The sequence below is a fragment of the Apteryx mantelli genome, chromosome 7 (genome assembly GCF_036417845.1).
Source record: "Apteryx mantelli isolate bAptMan1 chromosome 7, bAptMan1.hap1, whole genome shotgun sequence".
Lineage (NCBI taxonomy): Eukaryota > Metazoa > Chordata > Aves > Apterygiformes > Apterygidae > Apteryx > Apteryx mantelli.
The window spans coordinates 24,143,079-24,158,993 of NC_089984.1; the positions used below are offsets into that span (position 1 = coordinate 24,143,079).

The following is a 15,915-nucleotide window of genomic DNA, read 5'->3' on the forward strand; positions in this document are numbered from 1 at the left end:
ATTGAACTTACAGGCTTCCCAGTGCATAGTCAATTACTTGAAAAGCAGTTTGGTCACAAAATGGGTGGCTTATCATTTGCACGGGGTAGCAGAATACCTGGCCTCTGATTCACCATCCCTGTTAGATTTAGTACCAGTGGTTGTTGCTGGAGGTGGTAACCACTTTGTCCCTTGCAGCTGAATACAACAGGGTTAGTGAGTGGGGAGACCTCAGTCAGCTCTATTAATGTAGTATAACACTCAGATTCTTCTCTATAAAACAGCCATGCCAGCTGTAACCCTATCCTGTGCTTGTGAGGCTGATTAAAAAGAAGGGGTTGATCTATTCTCCATGATTTGGCAGGAAAGGACAAGAAATATTGGGTTGAGGGAGAGGGGGGAAGGGGGCGAAAAACTCTGGTTAAATGTTTGGAAAAAGAGTGAGTATAACAACTCAAGTGGATATGACAAGATAGTTTCCGCACCTCAAAAGAGTTCAGGCTCGAAACATACTGCTGCCAGTCTAGCTCTGTAACTATTTAAGTCATAGTGGTTCAGGAATTTTCCATTAAAAATATTTTTGGTTTTAGTTGGTGACCATAGAAATCAGTCTCTTTTGTGAGAAAATGTCTCCTGCCTGTCTTAGTTACCCTGCAGGTGACAGGAGATTTTGCTCTGGCTGGAGAATGCAGTCCAGAGGACAGAGCTGTGATATGGGGCTGCCACGAAGGGCAATGCGCCACCACAGGCAGATGCCATTTAATGTTGAACTACTGGGAAACTGGGTAAAACTGAACAATTCACCCTTTGTAAAATGACATTTTCTCAGAGTATTATTTCATTAAAAATGCAGCCTTTCTGTTTGATTCCAGATGGGGAGAATGGTGTAAATATCAAACTTACGTTAATATCTCATACGATTTTTCTAATTCTAATGAATCTATTTTTCTGTTAACAAATTTTGCACTTATCTCCTGCAGAGGTTTTAAGCACGTTTAGCTGCCATTGTTAAAATGTCTGAGTATTGCATGATATTTGTGTGTTTGTATCTTAAATGCTGGAATAAAAGGCAAATCTGACCCCTCAGTAATAGACTCTGTATGTAAAAGCTGCAAAAGAAACGATGACTGATACTAAAAAGAATGCAGTTTCATTAATACTTAGACTCTGCTGCAGAAGCAAAGTCTGACAATACCACTGAAAAGACATTTTACATGTAAATCTCCTTTACTTTAGATATCAGACCCACAAATAATATGTTGGGGTAGTTTCACCCCCAGTCTCTTGTTCTTTCATAAATATGACTGTAAATGGCCTCATTAGTCAAGCCTAGTTATAACTATGATGTTGGCATCTTTGTGGTTTTTATAAACAGGAACTAGGTTTGGTATTTATTTTCTGTGAACATATCATAGGAAATCACTAAAAAGTGTTGCATTGCTTAAATGTAACTATATGCCTAAATGTGTCCTGAAACACAATGTGATTTCTTGAATCGGGGCTATCAACTCTGATTCTGCCATGCACAGCCTCTTTGCCCCTGTAACGTGTATGCTATTTACATGTACTTCTGTGTCCCTAAGAGAACCTTAGCTGCTGTTCTGTTTTTCTGCTATGTCCATGGAGTCCTTTCTAAAAACCTAGTGATTGTGTGAATAGCTGTAATCAGGTAAAAAAAAACCCTTCCATACAGAATTGTGACAGCCAGGTTGGGAGGAATAAGGGAGGGACACTCTTCTAGCAATATGAGATCTAGTATCTGTCAAATCAACTATATTAGAATACAGTCTGGCACAAGGAACATAAGAGCAGTCAGACTAGAAGGGATTCCCATATTGGTTCTTAAAGTTGTCCCCCTGCTACTGTATACCATCACCATGTGCATCCTCTTCATCCGCTTACTGAGTTGTTTCAAATCAGTTCAGGTTGGTTTTGCCCCATCCCCAGCCTCCTTCCACCTATCTGTGGTGGCAGGATGTTCTAGAAACTCACTTGTCTTAATTTTCCTGTCTGTAAGCTAGGGATAAAGACACTGACCTCCTTCAAAAGGACCTATGAGATGTGCTGATGAAAAGTACTGTACAAGAATAGATATTTTTGTTACAGCTGCAGTGCTGTGTGAATGCTCTTACCATGTATAGGTGTATGTATACATGTCTAAATATTTATAGTACTTATTTAACTCAGAAGAACTATAGTAGTAGATTAATATCACTAGTTCTAGTCCTCATCAACAGATGACTTACACACATGCTTCAAAATATGCCTGTGGGTATTCTCACTCTCACCTGTGGGACTATGCACTTTCTTGGATTGAGCTGGTACGCTTGGCGCTTTGAGGGATCTGGGTACTTGGGAAGTCCTTCTTTTGGCTCTTCCAAGTCCAAAAATATTTTATACTCAAGTTTATTTATTAAGAACTTTGGTATGTGTGTGTGCAGGGGGGGTAGTGTTCCAAAATACAACACATAGGCTATAATTCCCCAAAGAAAGTCTCAAAGCGTGGCACTCCAACAGCATAATGTTTCTTTAGGAAAGATCTGTGGCATATATGGCGTCTGTGTCATGCAATGTGAGTTTATTATGGCAAGCCTGAATATTTACGGACTATGGGAGTGTTAAGTGATATATTTAAAAAAATAAAAATAAATAAATAAAACATTCCAGAGCTCAACAGAGAATTGCTAACTTAAGTCACTCCTCTTAACTTCATTTTCTTTTTAATCATCTCTTATTACAAGCAGCCCTTCAATTGCTTTATTTGAAAGAAATTATAGAAAATCCAGTCTTTGGATTTTTTTGGCATATCTGTTTGCCAGCATTTTTCTCCTTGCTTGTTTTACCTTTCTCCAGTTCTAATCACTTTATTTGTATAAGGTCTCCATGCAGCAACAGGGGAAAGGTTTTTGATTCTTTCTTTCTTTCTTTTTTCTTCTTTTTTTTAATAGGGAAATAGCTTGTAAATTCCATCACGTTTTCAAGCTATAAATATTGTCTGGGGAATCTGAGGCAGCAAAATGACCTGGTTCTACTTACAACATAAGTGCCTAGGCTGTGAAATAAAGACTTAAAGCATGGTGCCATACTCCGATTTTGAGGCCAAGATGGATCAATATGGCATCTTAATTTGATCTTCCTTAAAACACAGGTTGTATTTCTTGCGTTGACATCTACTTTTTGGTAGATGACACCCAAACCTTGTATTATGCCATACAGTATTAACAATTGTCAAAGCCAGTGTATCCCTCCTTGTTCAAGATAGATATTACAGGGTGGCACTGTTGTATTTAACCTATTGCATGAAGTGTTGCCATTTTAAAGGATAACCATCTACAGTGTGTGATTTCAGTTTTTTTATTTTTGAAATAGAAACTGTTTATTTGTAAGGAGGTCACAGCAAACTTTGCACTAATTGTTCATTAAACATTACTGTACAGTGAAGTTATTCTCACTGAACATTTATTCTCTATTGAATACCTTTTTTCTGGTTATGTTTTGTTCTGTTAATGATCTCCAATTTTATTAACTCTTCATTTCGTTTTACAACCAGGTGTTTTTTTTTGTAGGGATGATCATCTTAGAAATGTTCATCTGGTTGAAGATGGCTAGCTATAGCTCATTTGGAAGCCTAAATGGTCAGTCTTCAGTTAACCAGAAGTGACTAGCAGAATTTTTCCCTCTTAGGACCCTCCGTGTGTTTCCAAGTCTTGGAGCCAGGTCAGGGAAGTTGATGAGAATCTTTGTGTGGGCTTTGACCTTAGGGGTCTGATCAGTGACCACGACTGAAATACAAACTGTGAGCAGCTTTGGAACAGCTGCCAGTAGAGCACTGACCTGGCCTGAACAGCCTGTGGGTATCTGTAATGGTTGCTAATACACAGATGAATCTGTTATCTGTTCTGAATGGCTTTTACCCTTTGTCCACATAAAGCTGGACTCTCAGCTCTCTCCTTCTGCTGAGCCTGGCTCAACAGCACAGAGATGCTATTGCTTTCTAGGTCAGTCTTTATGGGAGTTTTATATGAATTATGGAATAGTTTTGTGAGGCCGCAACTGTGATTACAGGTTTAATGATGCTTTAAACAAACAAAAATGTAATGACTTTCATCAGTGTAAAACAGGAGCTTCCTGCAGGGAAACACCAATAAATGTGACTTCACGGCAGGGGTACAGACCTGGCTGGCAGCCAGCAGTAATCGGCACACCACGTAGACCTTGTGTGTTAACTTAATTATAGCACAGCGCAAGCAGCAGCTAGACAGTTTGCTGTGAGGAATCACTGCCTGCATGGCACAAAGTCCGTGCATTTAAAAGTTACCCATCTGATCCATGGCTTTAGGTAGTGAGAGGCTGGGACTTTCATAGCCAGCTCGGCTCAGTGCTGTGGCTCACAGCAGTCTCATTTACTGACCTTTGTCAGAGCCCCTTCAGGGAAACTGGTGAGCAAAAGAGCCTTTGAATAGCAGTGGGGATACTTTGTAACCTCTCCTATATAACCTCTGAACAGTTTATGCTTTCCTTGCCACTACTGATCCTCAGAAATTTGTCAAAGGAACAGATACTTCTGGTGCTCTTTGCAATGCAGATGGTGATCAGCCACCATGACTCCTTTTCTTTCCATCTTATAGCTTTGGTGTACTTTCTGCAAATTCCTGGAAAGGGGCAGCAATCTCTTATTGACTTCAAAATCATTTTCAAGTAAGGCTGCATCTTCCCTGCACATGTTTGACTGGCATGTGGAATGGATATTTGTGGTTATGTGAGTATTAGTGTGACTACTGGGATTCTCTGTATTTCAGTAGTGATTAGGAGCATCATCTTAAGTCAGGACACCATGTGCTGTACATTCAGGAGAAAAAAATAGTTGCTCTTCCAGAGAGCTTTTAGTTTGGAAGATATTAAAGCAAATATGTCCAGAAGGTGAAAAATGACATCTGGTAGTTGTAATAGGATAGCTAGAACCTTTCTCCAGGAAAGATCCTGTCAAGCAGGAGAATTTTTACCTGTGACTGTGTTAGTACGAAGGCCTTAGTACTGAACTCCCCTCAAGGAGCTGCTTTGTCAGCAGTCACATGAAGAGATATGGAGCAGGGGAGGATATGGAAAGAGCAGTTATCCTTATACTTCCATAGAAATGTGTGAGATACAACACTGTAGAACAGTCCTGCAAGTGTCAGCCCATTAAAGCTGAATCCTGAGGTGATTCTTCAGTAGTCTTTATGCTTTAAACAAGCCATTAGCTTACTTAGCAGTTGCTCAGTGCTTCAGCTGTACACACAGACTTTCAGTACCCTTTATGTCTCTAGTCAGGCCAAAAATATCACGAGAACAAATGCTTTACTTCAAGTCTCTTTGGGACCCAGAAGTTCATAGACGGCTAGGAGAAAGGGGGAACCAACCCAGCCTTTTCAAAGCTGGAAGCTTGTCTTTGATTAAAGTTTAACAGATGATTTGAGGAATTAGTATGATAATGAATATTCTAGGTGTGATTTTGTTCTTACTTGCTTGGTGCTGGTTTGACACCTGAGTATTCCATTGAGTTTAATGATATTTCTGCAAATCTTTTTTGATTGAGGGAGGCTCAGATAGGAATTGCTGGATGAAATTCTCTGGTTTATGTTATGTGAAGGTCTTGGCTATGTGAAACTTGTCACCCTAAATCTGTAAAAATGTGGGTTTCACGGAATAGTTAAGAGGAGAATCAAACCGTTTTATTTCCCTAGCCCCTGAATTTAAGGATCCCACCACACTGGCTATTCATTTATGATCTTAGCCTGTGTAGCTCTGTGAGGTGTAGTGTTATAGTCTCTGTTTTATGGTTGGAGAAGTAGAAGTTCTGAGCAATTGCACATCTTGCTGAAGATCGTATAACAGGCTGTTGGCAGAATGGGGAGTGCAACTCAATCTCTTGACAGCAGTTCATCAGCATCTTGGACTTGCCCAGAGACCCTTTTCCCAAGAAGTTCATTCAAGTAAAATAGCAAAGGAAATGTATGACTGTTATGTGGGTTCACTGTTCTGTGAGCCTAATGCATTCTGGAAGGAAAGGTGGCCAGAAAGTCCTGCCAGACGGCTTTGGGAGACATGCATTTCCAGAAGTATCCAAGTAGCACTGGGTTTTAGGCCATGTCTGTACTGTGTAGTGGAGCAGAAACAGTTAGTCTGTGTGTCTCCTTGCACTGGCACAGCTCTACAAGCTTCCACAAGCTAGCTCAGAGATCTCCGCATCACATTCCCATTAAGCAGTGTATTTATACTCTTGTTGCCAATGGACTTAGGCTCCCAAATCTGAAAGATGTTTTTGGAAACTGTTGATTTCCTGCCTGCAAAATGAGAACTCTGACCATTCTTTTGTCTGTACTTTCTGTTAACACAGCAAGGAACAGGAATATAGTTACAAACTCTGGATCCTGACCTCATTTTGGAGTCTTTACAACAGATAATTGTCTTCTATGCTATCTGCAGTACTAACTAATTCACTTCCAAAAGAAGGAGCCTTACAATCTTATTTACTGTTCTGTTTCTCTTTCTGAACAATTCTACTGATGACTTTTGGTTAAGGTTGCAAATGTATTTATCTCACTGGTATAAGTTTGCAAATTGCTCTCAGGTGTTCTCTTTGGAGTCCACATGATTGCCTTACCACTGTGCTGTCCAGAGCTTGACAGCTCACAGGCACAGACCATATTCCCTAATTATTCTTGCAAAAGGATAAGAGCAACTAATGCTTGCCTCTGCCCCTCACAGAGCTTGCACCTGCAGTATCTGGTATTTGTATGTGTTCTGATGTTTCTTCTAGGGATTTGTGTCGTGTATGGAAAGGTACCGAAGAAGTGCGCAGGAGCTGTATGCTTCTTTGTACAAGAATCACGTACAGGTAAAGAACAGGAATATCATGTGACATGTCTGTTTGGAAAAGCGTCCTTTTCACATCTTTTGGACTACCTCGAGAGATCAGACATTTCAGAAGTGAGATGAATAAAATGCCTGTAACGGGCATAGTGGGAATTCTTGGCCCAAGAAAGATTAAAAACTAATAAGTCAGTACTCATTGCTGGCCTCACCACTGAAATGTGATGTGCTTTGTGAGCATCACAAAGGACTCAAGCTCATAGCCAGTAAAATCTCACAGGTACGTTTCTGTTTCAAGATTGGCCATCAGGGACCAACAAGTTTTTCATTCTTTGAATTACTCACTCCTCTTCCCTTTAAATTGACACTTTACAGGGGAGAGAGAGGGGTCTTTAGACTGTGCTTTTGGTGAACATGTTTGTTGCCATTTGGCACAAACAGCTTCCAGGTAAACCTGAAGTGGGTAAATCCGAATATTGATCCTTGATGCTGTTCTCCTGGCTCACTGCTTTTGAGTTGGAAATCTAATGAAAAAGCCATTTTCAAGGAGGGTTGAGATTACTACATGCTCATGGTTGTCGCTGTATCTTAGTCTGACTTACAGCATCTTCCAGTGGTCAGTGGAACTTGTGTTTCCTGGGTCAGCAGTGCTCCCTCTGGTGCAGTTGCATCTGGCAGGTTGGGTAGATCCCTTTGGATCACTGTGGTGGTGCCATCGCTGGACACGGTAGCAGGAAAGTGTGCAGGAATGACACAAAGTGGTTCTGTCCCACAGATGCTGCAGTGTGGTTACAGCAAAGCAGCCAAGGACTGGATGATACTTGAGGAACAGCTTTTCTACAGAAGAGGCCCATGGAGGGATGCATCACGGTCCTTAGAGCCACGATGGATTCTTGACTGGTATGAAGGGCCTGCGCGAATGAGGAGGATTCAGCATGCAAGCACCCGAGCAGCAATGAGACTAATAAGAAGTGAGGTAGGAAGCACTTGCTGGGGGTGCACAAATCTGCAGCTCTTGCCGATGACTTCAGAACCCCCTCTTTCCTCTGATTCTCATCATCTGACCCTCAATATGTTGTGCCATGTGTGGGAAACCACTGAACCCATCTGCTTTCAAGGGAGTAAGAGGATCTGCAATGTGTTTAGCAGCCACAGAATGATTTTACCTCTTTTGTGATATAAGATCTCCCTAGATAGGTGAGAGTATAATGCAGCTGTGCTATCCTGCTTGTAATATTTCACAGGTACAGCACTTCCCAATGTACCGAGCAGAGTCCAGTTAGAAGACTGCACTGTCCTGTTCATCTTAAGCATATTAGTGCTGCTAGAACTGGTAATGATCAAAGAAGGGGAATTTGAGTGGTTTGATCTAGGCATTGAACTGTTTATGTAGGGTTTTTACTACTGCTTGTCTCTGTAGTATCTGAATGCCAAATCCTATCAGCCAGAAGCTGAATGACTTAGTGTACTTTTCTCAAGAGGTTCCAATCTCAAGGACATTTTCAGTTCTTACATGAAGCCTGGATTATGCCAGTTTTCTGTAGACAGGGTTATGTGATTTTTATCCTGGAACTGACTTCATTCAGGGTCCTCTTTGAGAAAGATAGTCACTTCCCTTTTGCTTAATTGTTGACATTTATTCCTACATTTAATTATTCCTTTGGGTCCTTTCAAATGTATTTATTTGACTCTCCAAGGCATTTATTTGCAACATAGTTCTAAATCTGTGCTGTGGTCTGTAGCAAGGTTCTGTGTTATGTTTACCTGTCTACATATTCCACCTTGGTCATACCTGTTCTCTTTTCAGGTTCTTCTAGCAAACAGAAATGAATCAACCCTTGCTGCTGAAGAAAATCCAGGTAAAAACTTAAGGTTAAATTACATGATAGAAGAGGGTGGACACAAAGAGCCAAAGAAAGAGTTGGAATTAGCAGGTGGAGCTCTGGGTCAGAATTTAGGCTAGGGAGAAAAACTTACTATCAGCATTCTGGTTTAAAAGATCACTTGAAGATTTTTGGACAAGACCAGTGTTATTGTTATAGGTGATACATCAACTGACTTCAGAATTTGTTGCTCTCATGTTGCCGCTGGCAAGGTCTGGAAGCAAAAAAGCTATCTTGAAATGATACACTGGACATCTAGAAAGTTCCCAAACTGCTAAACTGCAGGAGGAAAAGTGCAGACTCCCCACTTCTTTTGTAGACACTTTAGTTCTCCCTCTAAAATACTATTTAAAACCAGGTGATATATGACTCAGGGAAATCGTAATAGGAAATGTTGACCTTTCAGGAATATGGATAAAACAGCACAGAGTGGAAAGAAAGAAAATTAACATATCATATTGTTTTTCAGGGTTCAAAGTGGAAACATATTTTTCAAAATATGATCATTATGTCAACATTTTTCATTTTCCAAGGCCAGGTTTTCTATTACATGAGACATTAAAAGAATGAAAGAAGAATGGAAATATGAAATATAGTAGAAAAGTTGATAATTTTTTCACAGGAAAAAAGAACATTGGGAAAATTGAGTTCAGGAAATGTCAGTCAGGTCTCAGGCTGTGGATTTCAGCCACCATTATGGCTCCTCCGAGTCAAGCTTCTAGTGTACGCTGCTGGAGACATGCAGTACTGTTGTATCCTTTTTACTGTGATATGGCCTAGGAACTACCTGAGAATGGAGTCCATTGTTCTAGGCTCTGAACAAAAGCAAAAACTATGTAATCTCCCCATCAAAGTGCTTGCAGTCTATGTCAAAAGCATAGTATAAGGCTAATCATGGTTGCACTGTATGTGTGTCTGTACAGCACTGCATGAATTTGCAAAAGTTGGAGTACATCTTGGGCAAGTTATCAGTGGATTGTCTCTCCTTGGGTTCTTTTCAAGTCCTACTCAGTGGATGTCCCCAAAAGATTACCATTTTCAGTTCTTCCTAATTTCGTCCGAGTATTTTAACAGCCTCTTTTTTAATTATCTGACTATTAGATAATCAGCCCAGTACAGTGCAAAAATGGGAGTAAATTCATTTGATCAATATGTTTGAATCTTCAGTGATTATAAGAATTTGATTTAAATTATGACTGAGTGCAGGGACCTGTTTTTAGTTCCCTGAACTAAGCATCCTTCTGTAGCAGTCACAGATTTTACTTCTCTCTTGCCTGGATTTTGCAGATAAATAATGCTATTTCCCAAGGTAGAACAGATTGGGTGAAAGTCTAAATTGCAAATGCTTTTGGTGTCATCCGGCTGCCACTAAAACTGTGATTTCTTTTATATTGATATAGGAGAGCTGACGTTAAATGGAGCAGAAAGGGAGATGGATGAGAAGGGAATGGATTGTAACCAGCTAACGTTCTTCCCCGCCCTGCATGAAAGTTTCCATTCAGAAGATTTCTTGGAGCTGTGTGTGGAGAGACAGATTATATTGCAGGAGTTTGCAGACAGTGAAAAGGTACTAAGATGAGCTGGAGAATTTTCTCTGGGGAGATAGCATTTTAGAGGGCGAGTTGGATGTGGAGGCCTGTCTGTTCAGTTTAAATTTTGGATCAGGTGGATTCAGTCTACAGTAAGTGTCATCAATACCTGTTTCCTTAGAGCACTTTCAATTTTCCAGCCTCTGTGCAAACTCATATAAAGACTTTTTCTTGAAGAGCATATAACACTAACTCTTTGAAGAAACCGCAAAGGTGTTGGGCATGTGTCCAAGGGATTCTGCTACCTGAGAGACAGTATCCTCAGGTTTTGCCTAAGCCATGGCAAATTCTGAGAACCTGAGCTTCCTACGCTGTTTCATTGCCTGAGCAGTGCCTGGATCCAATTTGTTTATCATCTCTGGAAGTGTGTGACAATTTTGTATAGGTGCTAGTTCAGTGACGTTTAATATCTCTTCCTGCTGAATGCCAGTTAGTGTTTTTTCTTCTTCTCATGCCTTGTTCTTCTCCAGCTCCCTGTAAGTAGTGGACAGACTCTTCACTCTAAAACCACAGAGGCCTTCCCTGCATCCTGTTTGTCTAATGCTTCCATAGTGTCTCCTCCAGTCAAAACAGTGCTGGTACTTCCTTGCTCTTGTACTGGACTGGATACCCTTCTCTTAGGATTCTTTCCAGCATGAGGAAGAGGCAGGTACAGGAACAGTAGGAGGATGTGAGCTATGGAGTAGTTAGGGGTGGCTCTATTAGGGAGACAGTAACTTCTGTCTGGTGTTCTCAGTTTAATCCTTTTTCTCAAAACGCAGCAACCTGCTCTCACTGCCTGGTTAGTCCCCACAGTGACTACTCAAAACCAAATCCTTGATGTTGGATATACGCTGCACATAGCTGTTTTCCCTGGGGCTGTGAGAGGTTGTCATGAAGAGTAGACCTGGCCTCATTCTGTGATCTTTTGGAGTGTACCTTTTTCTTCCAGTGGTATCTTTGCCCCTGTTGGCCCAAGAATTAGCATCCCATGGTGGAAGGCACGGCTTAAACTTGAAGCATACAGATTTTGCTATCACAGTGCTTTGATGACTGCATGTAGAAATAGACATTTTATTTTTATGTCTCAATATCATTGCCAGATTTTCTTGTCATTTTGCCAGTGTCCAGGGATCACATTCTTGTTCTCCAGCATGATGTTTTTCTCATCCTATTAGAGCTCTTGGTACTCTGTATGTCTATACAACATAATTCATTCCCCTGTCCCTCCTCCTTTTCCCCCACACATACCTCTCCCCAGCAGAAGGAGACAAGCATGACTATGTGAGGCATGTTTTCTGTGTGCTGATCTCATTTTGAGCCTTCAGGCTGTCTGTCTCTTCTCCATGTAACTCCACAGGAAGCCATCAAAAATGCCAGGCATGTTTTTTCCAGCAGCAGTCACCATGTTGCCGAGCTGACAGAAGTATTAAAAAAAGCAGTAGGGGGTGACATTAGCTGTCCTGTGCTCACTTAGTGCGCTGCGGTCCTGCCTTGTAAATGGCTGCCTCGTGAGCTGTTTGAGCTGTTTGCACTTTAACCAGGCAACTGGAACCATCTTTACCTACTGCACTGCACTGAGAAGTCATTGCAATGCTTTGGCAGCTGCTAGATTGATTTCTGGAACACAGAGACAGCCCTCGTCTGGAAAGTGGTTGTTGTTTTATAATGTCACCCAGTTCTATTTTTTTGCATTATCATTAAATAGGCACTTCTGTACATATTCAGATATGTGAGATGGCTTTTTGTAGAAGTTAGCAGATTGAATGTTGGTGACATTGTCTGTTGGCTCAGTGTCCATTTCCAGCAAGTTAAATCAGGAGAACATGGGTGCAGGCAGGGTATTGTCATGCTAATATCATCTGGTCGTTTGTTTTATCTTGCTTGCAGGATAGAATACAAAACCTTTCTAGGCATGCCTGTGAAATAATTTCTGCTGTCTTGCCCATCTCACCTGCACCTGCACAGTCCTATTGTGTCTGGGCTATCCATCCCATTATCCTCACCTATGTAGTGAGTTCTCAGGATTCTCAATCTTATTTCCTTCCCTCAGAGAGTCCTAGTCTCTTCTTTGAATACACCCTATACCAGATGTGTCATTTCCAGTCCTTCAAGGCTCTGTACTGTTCTTTCCCTGTTTCTTTACCTACTCTGCACCAGTTTCCCCTAGTCCTCCATCAGCTTTCAATGATCTGCTGGTGCCAGATCCAAAAGCCAAAAACCTTATATGCAGTGCTAGTGAAATGCAAGATACAGAGGGTCATTGTTGTGTTTTGACTCTATGGTGGTGCATGAAAAGGAGGTGGATGATAAGAGGAGCCATAGGCACGGAGGAGCGGTTATGTGCATGTGATACGGTGATGTTACGCAACATGTGCTCCTGCAGAATTGTGCAATAGAAATGCAAATACGAACCTGTCCTGACCTAATCTATCAACTTGCCAGCCAAAAGCCAAGTCCAGCCCTTTAAATAACCCTGGCTTACTAGACGAGACAGGGAGATTGGATTCCTGTATCTGCAACCTGAGACCCCAACTGCGAGATTGCTTCTCTGATCTTTACCAGCCTAAAGTACTCCTGCCAAGTTGTTACTGTGCAGTTAGCATCTTACAGATGGAGAAGGTGTGGGAGGCTTGTGGAGTGATTTTGGTGTAGAAATTCTGAATTTCAGAGAAAAGTAAAGCTCTGTCTGCCAGCAAGTCATTCGAGACAGTAAGAAATCCAAGCAGCTGGGGTAATGAATCTAAAGTTAACAAGGGGGCATGGCCTAGCAGAAATCTGGGCACAATGCCTTTCTTTAAAGGAGGGACTGGGGAGAGCACAGGAGATGCCAAGGACAATAATAGAAGTGACTAGCATAAATCAGTTAAAGAGGGAGCAGGGTGCATGGCTGGAGGAAAGTTGCTCATTGAAGAATAGGTACAACTGAAGGAGGGAGCAGCTGCAAGATTCTGCATCTGGGACAGGCAGAGCTGCCCAGCTCTGCATCTGCTTGGCAGAGCCAGTGTTTTTAGGGGCATTGCACATATACCTCCCAACTACACAAGGCACCAAGGCAGAGTGTTTTCACAGGAGTGCTGTTACAGTTTATCCCAATGCAAGGATGCAGCAGTAAAGCACTTTACATGTGCTGAAGTGCAGCAGGGACAGGGACTAGCTGTTGTGATCAAAGTAGGGGTTAGGAAGCCAGGTCCTTGGGGCAGTCCATTTCCCCTTTCTGTTCTTCAGTTTTCCCTCCTTCCTCCTTGCTACAGGAGCAGGGATTGTAACAGCTGCCCTACTGCAGGAATAAGCAGTGCTGAGCATTAATAAGAGTTTGCAATGCACTTTCAAACTAGAACGCCCAAAGAAAGGCAGGGCATTGCAGATGATTTCTACTGCGACATGACTTGTCCAGGTGTTCTGCTGGAGTAGAGGGGCTGCTGGGAGCCCCTTCCCCAGCCCACCATCATGGACAGTGAGCAACTAGGTGCAAAGGGCAGGGTCATGCTGTAAGTGTCACATAAAACCCAGAGTACCTTCAGCCAGATCTCTGCTCTCCTGGATGTGCTCTTTCACCATGACACTTAGTGCTCTGGATACCTCCATGTACTTCCCCCCCCCCCGCCCTTGACACACACACACACACACACACACACACACTCTCTCTCTCTCTCTCTCTCTCTCTCTCTCTCTGCTGCTGTTTCTTAGGTGTTCACCTTGATGAAGAATGTCTTTGACTTGTAAGGCTGTAGCTGCTGTCTGGATCTTTGCAGAGCTCTTGCCACCCTCTGGGGCCCTGACTGCCACCTCTAGTTAGCACAGCTGATCCCCTAACAGTCCCTTTCTGTACAGCGATGCATTGGGGAGGGAGCAAACTTTGCTGTAGTTATTCCTGAGAGTCATGGGAGCTGTGGGAAGGGCATGAACTTGAATGAACTGATCTAAGGGGAGATTTAAAGGCTCACATTAGTTTTTGGCAGCATTTTCTGTTTGAGAGGAGCCTGGAGTGAGACAGAGACGTCTGGGTGTGCAAGAGGTATGAGCACAATCCTATTAGAACTGGCTTCCAGATGCTATCATCAGCTAAGGGATGCCAGCCTCTCAGGCTGGCGATGGGCCGGGACAGATGGCAGCTTCCAGCATGGAAAGCAAGGACAAAGAGCAGTCCCAGTGCCCATGAACATGTACAAGACAGGAACCTTCTTCTTCCACCCCCGCTTCCTCCCAAATATCTCATATCCTTTCCCTGCAGCATTTGGGAAGTTGTTAAAACCTGACATCTGCATGCTGAAGGAACACGTCCTGCATGGGGTTTCTGCTCTAGTGGGTGCTGTGAGGGAGAGAGGGTGGAGGAGACTCACTGGCTGCTTGCAAGAGAAGAATGCATCTTGGATCTTCCAAAGCAAATCTGTGACCACAGACCTTGTCCCTGTCTCTGTGGTGATTGCATTGGTTTCACTCAAGTCCCAGAAAAAGAAATTTGAACTGATGTTTGTGACAGCTCAAGCGTGACCAAACTTGACCCTGGAGCCCCTACCATTAAAGACTAGGTCAAGTGGATTTGATTTCCTTTGGTCATTGAGCAGCTGGGGAGGATGAAGCAACCTGTCATGTATTCTTAAGTAGTGATTAATGAGACGCGTGTGCCGCAGTTTCAAAGTAAGATGATTCTTTAACAACAAGTAAACTAACAGACATTGCAGGAAAGGCCTTGTGAGTGGCACTGAGGCATGGACCTGTATGGTTCTCACTTACACTGATAACACGTATCTGTTTCCCTAGCAACATGGTGGAAGCAACACGTTTTGTTTCATGTACTCAGAGTCATTTTAAACTCTGTGGCCCTGAATGACGCTGGCCCAATTTGATTGATAGGTCCTTTGTAGCTGATGCAGTCTGGGATTCCTTGATGCACAACAGAAAGGGTAGAAAGAGTATGGGACTATAGGTTTCATCTCAGTGATTCCCGATACAGCATTATCTGAACGTCTTGCTTTTATGAATACCATGCAAAGTCTTTGTAGCTTTTGCTTTCTGAGCAAGTGACTAGAGAGAACTGTGAGCGTTTATAGAGAAATGCAAGATGTGGCAGCGAGGAGGAAGAAGGGGCTTGAATTCAGGAAGTCCCTAAGCCACTGGTTGCTGAGAGGGTACATTAAGAGTAAAAATCACTCCATCTGTAGCATGTTTCTTATACTCTTTCCTTAAGCTTCTGTTATTGAGATATAGGATAGCTGTTAGACCTCTGAATGGACCTGGAGTAGCCATTCTTGTGTCCCCATTCTGTAAAATTCTGTTGTGTGACTAGGAGAAGAGTGTTCTGGTGGCATGGTTTTGTGATTATAATTTTCTTGCATTGTATTTTTGCCTGGAGGAGCCGTACTATGCTGCTAGAATCAGTAGAAATATGTGGCTAACCTCCTCGGTTGTTTTTGAAAATCCTGTAAGGGCTATTTGCATCTTCGGCCATGTAATTCCTTTGGAAATCTGGCTCCTGAATTCCAGAGTGGGTATGCTTTTATGGCTGTTCTTTTAAATGCAACTAGATGCAATTAAAAACAACTGTTCTAAAAAATAAGAAAAAGGAAGAAAAAACCCCAAGCCTGTAGCTTTAATTCCTTCATACATCTGAATGAACAGAGCAATCAAGA

The 15,915-nt window shown here is 42.2% G+C and overlaps 1 protein-coding gene across 1 annotated transcript in view; it reads left to right on the forward strand.

Annotated features, from left to right (window-relative positions):
* Positions 1–15,915, forward strand: part of WDFY4 (WDFY family member 4) — a 151,660-nt gene that overhangs the window by 80,637 nt on the left and 55,108 nt on the right. Inside the window, exons 41-44 of the mRNA XM_067300021.1 lie at positions 6,779–6,856; positions 7,607–7,807; positions 8,639–8,690; positions 10,115–10,281. Of these exons, the coding sequence (XP_067156122.1) occupies positions 6,779–6,856; positions 7,607–7,807; positions 8,639–8,690; positions 10,115–10,281 (498 nt within the window). The remainder of the gene's footprint in view (positions 1–6,778; positions 6,857–7,606; positions 7,808–8,638; positions 8,691–10,114; positions 10,282–15,915) is intronic.